Source organism: Salvia splendens, chromosome 4 (genome assembly GCF_004379255.2).
Source record: "Salvia splendens isolate huo1 chromosome 4, SspV2, whole genome shotgun sequence".
Lineage (NCBI taxonomy): Eukaryota > Viridiplantae > Streptophyta > Magnoliopsida > Lamiales > Lamiaceae > Salvia > Salvia splendens.
The window spans coordinates 36789848-36803057 of NC_056035.1; the positions used below are offsets into that span (position 1 = coordinate 36789848).

Here is a 13210-nt window from a genome sequence, read left to right on the forward strand (position 1 = left end):
CCCGCTAAGTGATTCGACCCGAGACTCGTTGGTCAAACTTAAATTCGATATACTTGACTTCAAGAATACTTACTTCATCACGGGTACTTGTTATTGTTTTGAGTTCTACTTATAATTTTCTTACTTGTTCACATAGTCCAAAAAATTTGAATGAATAATATACTTCGCTAGTTAGGATGGTGCTAAGATTACGTTGAGACTAACTTTTAATTTGTCTACATAAAAACAAGCCAAAATCATTAAGTGTAGGCTATATATCACATCCAAATTATAATGGCGACCATTTGGATTAGATAGTTAGGCTAACACATTCAAACAAATTTTTGACCCAATTCACTAGGCGATAAATTAAAGAGGGACATAGAAAAAGAGATCTATATCAAATTATCAATGATCTTTGATGTTACCTTTCATTAATTATATTTTTTTCTCTAAACTCATCATTTCCTTCTAGTTCGAACATGCTAATACGATACGATTTGGCATATGTAGAAACGAGTCAGAAAAATTGAGGTTGTAACAACATACTTACAAGTTAACTACAAAGTTCTCATTGTTGCTATAAAATATACTGTATCAAAATAAAAGGCAGGCATGTCAATTAGACTAACCGATTCATTTTGGTTGGCCAGTTCATTTGGTTTCCGGCTATTTTCTGTTCAAGTTGTTTGAGTTTGGCCTTAATCCTAACTCATTCAATTCGAGCTAACCCGTTTAGAGTGTGTCACATGATGTTTTGATTTTAAGAAATGTGTCATTTAGAGTGTGTCATCCTAAAAAGGAAAATGTGTTACTTAGAGTGAGACGAAGGGAGTAAAAAAATCTCTTAAACGAGCCAAGCCACTCGATTTCAGGCTACTTTTGGCTTGAACCAATCGAGCTTATTTATTTTGAGCTTGAAACTTTTGGCCCTAATCCACATTTTTTCTTGTCATGTTATTCTGATCGATCCATTTTGGTTTTCTTTTGGACATCCTTTTAGATTTGATATTAATCAGTTATGGTGTAATTATAAAATTGGAGTTATCCGAGTGAGAGAAATATGCACATGCTACGCAATATTCGCATATGAATATATCTATATTCGTCGAGTGAAATCTAAGTATTAATTATGATTCAATTAGGTAAACTTAGAGAGATAAGTATTATTTTGTCTTATTTATGTTTATACTTCTTCATCCAAAACATTCATTAATTTCAAACAATTAATAATTCTAAAAAAGACGCTATTTGACATGGGACGGCTGTCTAAGGTCCATGATAAAAATCAGGATTTAATTATCAGTGTCATTGACGTATGTTTCTTGTCTAAATTTTATAGAATGGTTTAATGTGTAGCAACTAGCAAGGCGATTCAAAATTTCCAATAAAATTTGAAATAATATATTTGGGGGTTGAGGAATGACAATGATGAAAAGCTAACCCATGTTTCCATTTATTTGGAACAATATGATAAATCTAGGATACTTTTGCTCACTGTGTAAGTTATCACATGCAATTTGGTGCTACATCAAAATCTCATGTAGTTAATAATTAAATAAAACACAATAAAATCATGCTTTGCACGAAAACAAACTAAGTACCACTTTTATCATTACCATAATCACTATGAAACTATCTTAAAATTGTAGTAAGTATTTATTAGTACTAAATATTATCTTGTGCATGAAGTTAGAAAGTCGTTCTCATTTTTATAATTGTAATTTAAACCATAAACAAGAACATAATTATAAAATTATAATTTTGGAGTAGTTTTTTTAACCGTCTTATAATGATCAAAATTAAAATTAATATATAAAAATCAAACATGATAAACTACGATGATAAAATGATGTCATTATATTTTGAGTATTAATTAAAAGACACCGGTATATTCAAAATTACGTGATTTTATTATTATATTAATATTTATTTTTCTTTATGAAAATATATAGTAACTTAAATAACTATGATCTCTTTCACACATGCTACATCAAGATAATTGTGTTATATGTTTATATAGCTTATGAAATATGGAGTTGTATTATTGCATCACAAAATTATAAAATTACTTCAATAGCATCGAGTGTACTACAGACATAGATAATTGTGTTATGTTAATTACTTAATATAGCTTATGAAATGTAGACATGTATACTTGCATCACATTCAATTTTTATATGGAAATGCCATTGATTAATGTGGATTTTCTATGCTTTTGAAGCATTTAAACACATGGTTGCCACTAAATCTTGATAGTGAGTGGAGCCCATTTTCCTGCCTTTATGATTCATTTTTACTATTTTTATAGTTTCTGCTCTCTGGATTTTAATTACTTTCTTGAAACTGTCAAACTTAATTTTTCACCCAATTATTTATTGATTTTGGGACCCAATTTTGGGCTGACCCATGTGCCTTGGTACCTTCTGATCTAAAACCTCTATTAGGGTTTCCATTTAGATAATATTATATGTAATTTACTTCATTAGTCATAATTATGCAGCTAATATCATGTCAAGTGGGGGTAAGGACAGGGTTAGTGATTATGCCTATCTTAACTTTTGTGATTAAGAAGTTTTATTTGTTCTATTGTCAAGCTAAGGGCATGCTACATTTAATATGACTATATAATAATGAAGGATTATTTTAATATTCATATTTACTCACATATGCTGATATGCATATTGAATAATCATTCTGTTATATGATTATGTATCTCTAGCTAATTAGTTATGTGAAGACAACAAATTTTATTTTTAGTGCAGATATATTTATGGATATGTGAACCCATTATTTTGAGGATATTTCACTATTATGTCCCATCATGTTTTATGGAAAATTTCCAAACTTTTTGGGAGGTAAAATAATGTGATTTTTTTGTTGCATATGATGTGAGTTAGAGTTAATTATGCATAAAACAATGAACTAGTATAACTTATGATTCTCGTGATGTATGCATTTTTATGCACCTAATTATAAATCCGATAGCTTTATTTTCAACTCTTACAACATTTTTCTTATTGCTGCATGTGCAAGCAATTAAATGTTTAGACAGATGCAACATGTGTCACAGCAAAGCCCTAACCACTTGCATTGAGCACAAATAAACAATGTTATTGCTAACTACAACAAATATTATTATAATTATTATTATTATTATTTTAATATGATTAACGACTCTCTTATCTCTTACCCTACTACCTAATTCGCGAGCTACTATGGATCAAGAACTTACTTAATAGTGTTATTAAAAAAATAATTATAACGTAAAATATTTGAAATACTTATTAATTAACAATTGAAATTTAAATAATTATAAATCTTAATTATGAAATAAATTCTCTCATAATGAATTTTTAAGTAAAACTTCAATAGTAAAAACAATACTCACCTAGTTGTCCCATCAACTCACCAATAATAATGAACCCCAAGTTAAAGTAAAGGAAAATATGTATGAGGGTTCTTCGATCAGTCGATGCACATCTGAATTAATATGATAATGTCCGCTTTGACCTAGATTTACACAGTTTTATTTTTAAAACACCTCCCCAAAAGATTTTATATTAATTGAGTTTGGGTAGCCTTTATATACTGTTAGCAACTTTTTACTTATTTTCCAATGTGATATATGATTTGCACCTTCAACAAATATCCTCTCAAACCAAGACCACATAGATCATAAGTTATCACATGTCTTGATCAGGTCACACATAAACACTAGAGAATATGTAAAGCAATCAACCGAAGCTCGAGCCACACATGCTCATTCTGAGTCAGTGCTTTTATACTATTATGATGGTTCGTCAATGCACATCTGAACTCACATTAATATTGCACGCTAGAACTAAATTTTCACGGTTTTATTCTTGAGATATCTTCAAAAATGCCTCATATTAGTGGAATTAGAATAACCTTTGATACTATTACGAATGGTTTATCAATGCGCATTCGAATATGATGTTTTGCACGCTTTAACTAAATTTTCATAGTTTTATTCTTGAGATATCTTCCAAAATGCCTCATATGAGTACTATTTGTAACTTTTTACTTGTTCTTGTATATTGGATGTGGTTTACATCCCAAATAATATGAAAAAATTAATTGAAGAACACCAAAAGTGAGACAAAATATCTGCGAGATCAAGACTCATATTGGATTTGGGTTTATTTTTTTGTTTTTCTATTCCTTTCTCTTTGTCACATTATTTTGTCATTGTAATAAGATTTTATGAACTTGTATTTACTCTCTTCCTTATGTGAATTTCATATTACAATTTCTCTTTTTCATATATAAAAAACAAAAAAGAAAAGGTAGAAGGCACATGGGTGGATGGAGGCAACATGTGCTTTTGTGGATGAAGAAGGTTGCAACATGTGCTTTTGAATCCCTTTCTCTCTCTCCACCGCTCATTTGTCACAATATCAAATATTTCCATTTTATGGTCCTGTTATCAATCATCACTTTCCAAAGTAAAAATAAATGAAGTGTACAAATACCTAAATCTATTCTAGTGATGAAATCCACATTAAATGAATCTCCTTTGGAGTCTTTTTCGTACAAAGATGTATACATTACCCACAACGACTCATCATGTCATACAACATAAATATGCCTTTCACAAATTAATGACAAACATGCAAATGTCAATGAAAATCACTAGGTTTAAATTAAACCACCATTGTCAAACACCTTGTTTGATGAAAGCTATCCCAAAAAATAATTGCAAAAAGAAAATTTAAATGTCATTTTCAGAACTCCATATGTCAATAATAATAAGGGCATGGCACAAAACAGATTTCTTAACTGACTCTACCTCTCTTCATCACCAAAAGGCCCCTACCCATTATTACGATATCCCAATTACACATGCACACCTACACTTTTGTGCTCTATTTCCATCATTATACAATAATATTACCTAAGTAAAGTTTTGAATTTTGATTTTGTGTGTTTTGTTTGGGTGAATTTCAAACATTTAACTTGGGATTAAGAATGTCTGACTAATTAAATTTCAGAGAGTTTGTTAGATGTTGTTTCATGAATTCTAAAAGTAACTGTATATTAGAGGGAGAAAGCTGAAATAAAATAAATTTGGAAAAACAAAGTGCGAAATGTATGAAATTTTTTTAATAACCACGTCCTTCTATTTTATGACAAATTAAGCGTTGGTATGATAGTAGCCAATTTAAAATACATGGACAAAACAACGTTGGATAAATTGACAACGTCTAAATTTGAACTAACATTTTGTCCATATATTTTAAATTAGCTACCAAATTAGTACTACGTAATTTGCCAAAAAAAAAAGAAGAATTGTGATAATTGAGAAATTTTTATTTTTTATTACTTATCATTTAAAATTATTAGGCGTCATGTTAAATAGTTTTCGACGCAAATAAAGACTCGAAACATAAAAGTTGAGACCACGTGAATAAAGAAGATTAACCTGATTCCTTTCACCTAATCCACATAGGCCATTCTACTAATCCCCATTTAAAATAGTAGTACTACTACTATTATTAACATTATCATTATCTTATTATGCTAGACACAATGCTCATCCACGTATTCCAAAGTTTATCCAAACCAAAACAAAATTCAGAGAAATATAATTCACATTATGAATTCAGGATATTCATAAGCTGGAAGAATATCCGAATAGTCAGAAAATCTGAAAATAAAAAAAAAAACATTTATTAGCTTAGTTGCGTCGAGCTGCTAGAAGATGCGCCTGAACCGGTTAGGAGCTCGGCTAATGCACTCATGGCTCGCACCTACAAAAATACCACAGCCACATTATATTAGTAGTGTAATTAATTTCACAAATTAACGTCATCAAAATATTAGCTTCTCTATCAATATGAATCACAACAGCCAGAACCAGAAATTAACAAATAACATCACATTTCATAGTGTTATTGATCAGGCGATAATTACTTCTAAATACACAAATTATACCAAAATTTTTAAATTTGTAGTTGAATATATACATAGATGCATGTATACCTACCTGCATTTGGAGAGCGGCAATATAATCCGCCGTCTCCTCCAAAACCACCGGCACCGGTTGTTTCCGGCAGCCAGGAATCAACCGGCTCAGCACCCGCGCCTTCCGCTGAAACGCCGGCAAGCACTTAGATTTAAGCCTCAAGACAGCGACCTTCGATTTCCTCCGCGGCTGATACCCGGCGCCGGTGATCACCGTCATCACCTTGCGCTGCCGCTTCGCGATGTTGTTCTTCTTCATGAACTTGAGCTTCAGCCGGCTCGTCAGGATCGCGCGGCTCCACCGAGTCCGCCCCCGCGCCGTCGCGGCCAAGGCGCCGTACGCGGCGTCGCGCACCCGGCGCGGAGCCGATGACGTCTCGGATCCGGATGAGCCGAGCCGGACCTGCTGTAGTGCGTGGAGCAGCTTGGAGGAGTATATTTGCTGCTGAGCGTCGGATTTCCATTGGATTTTGGGGGTTTCGGGTTGGATTTGGGGATTGTGGTGGATTTTCTTCTTCTTTCTTCTGGTTGATGATCTGTCGGGATTTGCTGCTGGATTTGATGATGACATGAGCGATGCCATCATTTTTATCAACTTTTTATAGTTCGATTTGTGATTCGAGAATTTGAGCTGCAGATTCAATTAAGAATTTATTTGAGTTGGAACAAATTCCAAGTAGATTCAGAAAAGAGTGATGATTGAAGTTAATGATTATAAAAAAAATAAACAAAATCAATAATCACGAATTAATGAATTACGAATACGAAACAGAGCAAACAAACAACAAATCACATAGAAACATCGCATAAACTAGAATGCAGAAAAAACGGAATTAACGCCGAGCAGATTCAAATGCGGAACGATGATTGAGCTAAACGAAATCAATAAAGGCAATCCACAAATTACGAAGTCGAAAAAGAGTAACAAATCACAGAAAATCATCTAAAACCTAGAATGAAAAAAACGGAATCAATGCCAAGCAGATTTTAAAACGAAACGACGATTGAACTAAATAAAGATGACAAAAATCAAAATCAATAAACGCGAATTCACAAATTACAAATACGAAACAGAGAACAAATCAAAAAAACCAACCAGAATTGAAAAAGGACCTAATTCCGAGAAAAATGCCGATTTATCCTCCAATTAACGAAAGTAATGCAAACAGAAAAACATAATCGAATCGATCATCACCTGAAGAAATTTTCCGACTGATTCAACTGTGGAGTTGAAAGAAATTTGGAAGATATATGTGTATCTATACAATACAACAAATGAAAATGGAGTTTTTAGTAGTGGTGTGAGGGAGGGTTGGGTGTGGAGAAGATATGGTGGGATAGTGGGAGTAAAGGAGGCTTTAACGGGGAAACCGGAAAATGATTCAGCAAAATGCGATGTTCGTCTCCTTTATACACTTTGCACTGCTTTTATTGATTATATATATACAATTTTTATTTTAATTTACGTATTTTCAGAAAAAAAATGGAGTATTACTCTTCTACTATATACTACTTTTATTGATTATACATACTCCTATTAAACACTTGTATTTTGTTTTAGTTTGCATATTTTGAGTGAAATAGTTTAACCAAGAATGAATATATTACTACTCCATTTACTTTTATTTGAATCTTAACTATATTTGTTGAACTAACGTTAAGGTGTTTGTTTAACTTGTTTGATTAAATAAAATTGAGTTTTATAAAAATGTTTGATTTAGTAAATAGGGTTCGATGCTTAATTTCTGGATGATATCACATCATATTAATTTTGACTTACAAATTTTGGGCTTTTTTCTAAAAGCCCAAAACAATAATGTCGCTTATCTTAATTAATGTTTCAACTTAGCAACCAACGGCTGACCAGCCCGATAAGGCCCATCGATCTATCTAAGTATGTCTAAAAATTGGCCCATTATTATTATTTATACTATACTCCTACAATTAGTGTTCCACTTAACTGATACTATCGTAATATAGTGGCATTACTAGTAACATTGCCACTATAAATATCATAAAATAGTAACTAAAATTTCACCTATTTATAACCTCACCTCAATGATATTTTCTATAATAAACTAAAAACTATATTCCCTCTCTTACCTTCTTAAGATTTGGCTTCTTATCATGAAGAAAAACGTCCCCGTCGTCATGATCCTCATCTTTTCCTTGATCCTTGCAGCTATGCAAGATCAAGCGAAATCTGATGATACTATCAAGAATCGTCGGCTATTAGGTGGTGTTGGTGGGCGTTACTCGACTGATTTTCGTCGAAAAATGGCCGAGGCCAACAGCGTTACAGGAGACGAGGAAGACTCTGCGCCTGAGAATAACACTCATCGATTGTTTTCAAACCAGAAGCCTCCAAGTAATCGTTAGGGTTAATCTATAAACCCTAGCCAATGTCACAAATTTAAGGATTATATTATAATGAAGTTTGTGGTATGAACGAATGTCGCATCATGCAGTGTGCTTGCTTGTAACAAATTAATGTGTGAAACCAATTAGAGTTCGGTTGTTCCAAATGTTTTGGTAATTTGAATAGTTGATCTATGTAATCATAAGTTGTGTGTTTAACACGGTTAAAATGTACATTGTTATAAAAAAAATTTGTTGATCTCGGCTTATTTTATTTATAATCCTTGTCATAGTTCCGTTTCAAAAAATTCAGTATTCTGTTGTACAAATCCTCACTTAGAGCGTCCACTATAACGTGGACGCGGCTATAGCCGCGAGCGGGGCGGAAGCGGGGCGGCTTATAGTGGGAAGGGTGTCCGCCGCGGGGGTGGACGCGGCGGGTGATGGGAGGGGCGGCGGACGCGGAATCGCCGGGTTCGGGGCGAGGACGCGGCGGGGGTGGGCATAGCCGCGCCTATAGGCGCGGCGATTATAGTGGGGGCATTAGCCGCGGCGCATGCGGCGAAATTTTTTTGATAGTTTAAAATGGAGGTTTTGATAGTTTAAAATGGAGGTTTAAAATGGAGAGAGAATTTGTTCTGCCAATTTTGATAGTTTAAAATGGAGGTTTTGATCCGCTTTTAGATTTAAATTTAGTCTAATTTTACGATGAAATATGATTAATTATTCGTTGTATAATTTTACCGGTTTGCAATACAACGAATATTCGGCCCTAATTACCTTGTTTTCTAGTTATTTACACTGCAATTATTTAAATTACACTTGATTAAAACTAAAAATATTTTAAAATAAAATTTGATTATAAAATTTGGGGCTATTGGAGGTGTCCACTATAGTGGCGGAAATAGAATTTTGGGGCTGTGGACAAAAAACTGGGGCTATGGACAAAAAACTGGGGCGGGGCTATTGGGCGTGTCCGCCTTATAGTGGACACCCTTAGTTAGGACTAGGGGGTGGGAAGCACTAATTACTGTATCCAAAAAAATCGGGCACCCGCGCCCGAAAAAAATAATTGTCCACTCCACCACGATACCTAACTCGGTTTCACATTTGAGTACCCGAATACTCGATGCGGGTATCTAAACCCCGACCAAAAAGCTTTCATCATATTGTAAGCTTTCTTTCATATTGTAATATTTAATAGACAACTAACATATTTTTCATTTATTATATGGGATTGATTTATCATTTATGCCACGAAAGATTAGTAATTTGAGGAAATTAATTGTTGTTGTATTGAATAGCGATGGATAATTTGATAAAGATCTATTCAAATGATTTGATACATAGTATATCAGGAAATCTCTACAGTGAAATAAGTAAATAACCATTATTGATACTGTTCTAATCTTTAATACGGAGTATAAAAGTATAATTGAGATACAGTAAATAAAAAATGTAAAAAATTGATAATATATATAGACATGATCATATTGTATAATAGATTCTCTGTTCTAAAATTAATTTTCAATTTCATGCATTTCATTTTATTTGACATGCTACGTACATTTCATATCATTTTATTTGACATTTCAAACTTAAAATAATATTTTCTATATCTTTTTTACTCACAAAATCTAAAAAAATAATTTGAGTTTGTTTTAGCCAAAAATTGACTCTTTTTCTCAAAAATACAAAATGAGATTGGTTTTGGAGTATCATTGAAACTAATTGCCTACTCCAAAGTATCATTGGAGATGAGGTTTTTTAATGTAAATGACTAGAGTAAATGAGTAGAATTACCATGTAATGTGACATTTTCACTAAGAATATGGATTTAAGTATAATGTAAACGGTTGGAGATACTCTTATAAAGCCTTCTAAGTGGGTGAATGACTAATTTCTAACATGATACCAGAGCTCCTCTGTCTTGGTGATGAGTTTCTTTATTGCTAGTATGGAAGTCTGATGATCATTCTGATCATACATTACAAGGGTTAATTGAAAATCCCTTTCTTGTCCCACATCGGCAAAATAGTGATCACAACTCCTCCATAAATGAGAGGATAATCCTCCATCCTTTCAAGGTCGTTTAAAAGGATGATCTTAGTGACTATTTTTAATAAATAATTGTTCCCAATAACTTTATTGAACTTTGAAAAAATCTATCATGAATAACCTTTTATCCCTATATGTTTATCCTTTATATCTATAATCATATCCATGGATTAAATTGGTATGAAAATGTTCTTCAGTGGAAATTTGGTAATTAAGTTTGAGATTTTTTTTGGTTGGTAATTAAGTTTGAGTGCTCCACCACAACATGTACCATTTCCAGCAATGCCTTTGGTTTGACCAATGTAGCCATTATAGGCACATTAATTTTTGAGTGCTCCAATATCGTTACCAATATAATTAATTAATAAGAAACTATTTATATTATTCAACAATATGCAGAAAATATAAACTCATTTTGCAAATTTTAGACACCTTTTCGTTGCCTGTGATTTGCTTTGGAAGCTCATCATAAGAAAGATGAAAATCCCATATATATAATTTTTCTATTTTATTGGATTTGAGTTCTTATCAATTATTGTGTTGAGGTGGTCTCACACGAGACTCTTAATTAAGTATTGTGGATTTATATTGGCTGTGAGTCTCACGTTATTATTTACTCCTACAACTTGTAAAAACACTCAAAAAAAGTGCTAAAACACTAAAAAAAGTGTTAAAACATATCCACAATTTGACATGATTAAGAGCAAGAAAGTTAATTACACACTCACTAATTACCCACACATTGAAATGGCGCATTTGTTTTAGTGCTCCACTTCTCTTCTTCCATATTAGTGTCAAACTACTATAAATATATAACTGTAACCACTTCTCTTACATCAAAAATCACAACGTTAAAACTAACTGGTCTGAAATTCAGTATATATCCAAAATTCCAAATCAACGAAAATGAAAATCTTGGCTTTTTTAATAGTGGGGTTTTTGCTTATGGTAGGAGAATTCCAAGTTGATGCAGAAATACTTAACGGTGAAGGTGACGAGGGAAGAATTCTGGTTGATGAAGCTTCTGAAGCAGAAGACGACGCCGGATCTGGAACAGAAACGCACCGTCTCTTCCCGGAAGAAGGCCGACCGAGAAATGTTAACTCTCCTCGCCACCGTCGTTAGAGAAAGCTAGAGAGTCTTTCGTTCCAAAAATAGTGAATGTCTCTTTTTCTCATAATTGTTGTTAAGTTTATAATATGAGTGTATTGTTCTTTGTTTGATGGAGAGATTAACTGAATCTCTCTTTTGTCATGTGTAATAATCTAATGGAAAATAATTTTTAGACATAAATACATAATGGCAATGCCATAATGGGGTTGAAATTGTAGTTGTATATTATATATTTTAGTTTTAATTAAATTTATATTTTATGTATGTAGTGTATTACCCTTGCATTAATGTGTTTATTAAATACACCTATTTAAGGACATAGATGTAGCTTATGCATATTTATTCAATCGTTTAATGACTATGTGTTTACATTCTTTTTAAAATATGATTGGATAATATTCCTTTTATCTCTCCACCTCATATATTTAACATTCTAAAACTATATATTTTTAATTCATAATTAATTCGTTGATATATGATACATTAAAATAAACTAAAATGATAAAATTGGATTCATCCAATTATTATTGTATTAAACAATAATTTTATTGATTTTTAATTTTTGAAATGTTACACTCAGATCTCAATAAAAAAAATAATCGTATGTTCTTCATTTATCTATTTAATATTTGAAAGCTATATAATTATATTTTTTTAATAAAAATATTATAGTTCCAAGCTCAATTGAACAAAAACATTACACGTAATAAAGCTAAGGAAAATAACATGAGAAAGATCATGCAAAAAAAGAAGAAGCTTCATCATAATAACTATATTATGTTATTATAAAATTTAAATCTGAATAAGAAAAATATTTAATTTCCAAAAAAATTCCATATATTAAATAAATGATTTCATTGCTATTGCATTGAAAAAATATTTTAAAAGATTTAACGTAAAAAGAACAAACTATGAAAGAACAGCACAATGGACAAAGAAAAAACTAAAAATTAGACTATAAAAGTATTAAATAAACTATTGCTATTTATTTGAAAAATATACTGTTGCTATTTAAGTTATCAAATTATTTTACAATTATATATAGGGATTTAGTTGTGTAGTGTGTTGATTAACACTATAATAATTAGTTCACTAAATTAGTATTTTTTTAAATAATAGTGTTAAATTGATATGACAAGAATGAAATACGTACCTTTGAATTTTTTAGAAATCAGTTACTTTAATAATGCATGATTCAAGTTTATCTCTAATTAATGATATGTATTTAGATAATAATATTTAATGTTAGGGTAAATTAGTCATAATATAAATTACACTTATGGCCAAAACAGGTGTTATGGCATGGAGACATTATGTCTCTAAATATTATGGTACAAGATGGCTGATTATTGCTAAAATCGGCTAATTATGGTTTGTCATATGTCTAAATTTGAAGGACAAATAATAGTAACTGTATATGTGATTAAATTAGATTCAAATATTATGGAATAGTTTGGCAAGCCCATAACGGCCCAAGTAGTCCATATCAATAGTGCCTCAATATGTGGATAATCTGCATACTTAACAAATTAAAATATTTTCTTGTGAGGACGACCAATTAAATAATATGGCATGTGAAAAAGTTAAATTGTGTATAAGAAAGGTTCTGTTGGCCTAGCTCATTTTAAACCGCTTATATACATATGCGATGTGCCCAAAATAATTGTACCATGAAAATTTGAGAAAGAGGATGCATACACAATTAGATTGGTAC

The 13210-nt window shown here is 31.7% G+C and overlaps 1 protein-coding gene across 1 annotated transcript; it reads right to left on the reverse strand.

Annotated features, from left to right (window-relative positions):
* Nucleotides 1-5524: 5524 nt before the first annotated feature.
* LOC121801514 (transcription factor bHLH148-like) lies at nucleotides 5525-7363 on the reverse strand. Its single transcript, XM_042201019.1, has 3 exons — nucleotides 7163-7363; nucleotides 5990-6598; nucleotides 5525-5753 (listed from the first exon to the last, which is right to left on the reverse strand). The coding sequence occupies exons 2-3, from the start codon at nucleotides 6551-6553 to the stop codon at nucleotides 5676-5678; spliced, it is 642 nt and encodes a 213-aa protein (XP_042056953.1). The 5' UTR covers nucleotides 6554-6598; nucleotides 7163-7363; the 3' UTR covers nucleotides 5525-5675.
* Between the last annotated feature and the right edge of the window lie 5847 nt (nucleotides 7364-13210).

Excerpts from the sequence above, each read along its gene's own strand:
- LOC121801514 (XM_042201019.1), bottom strand. The coding sequence starts at position 6,553 with ATGATGGCATCGCTCATGTCATCATCAAATCCAGCAGCAAATCCCGAC. Across the intron at positions 5,754-5,989 it reads TTGCCGCTCTCCAAATGCAG|GTGCGAGCCATGAGTGCATT; the intron begins GTAGGTATACAT and ends GTATTTTTGTAG.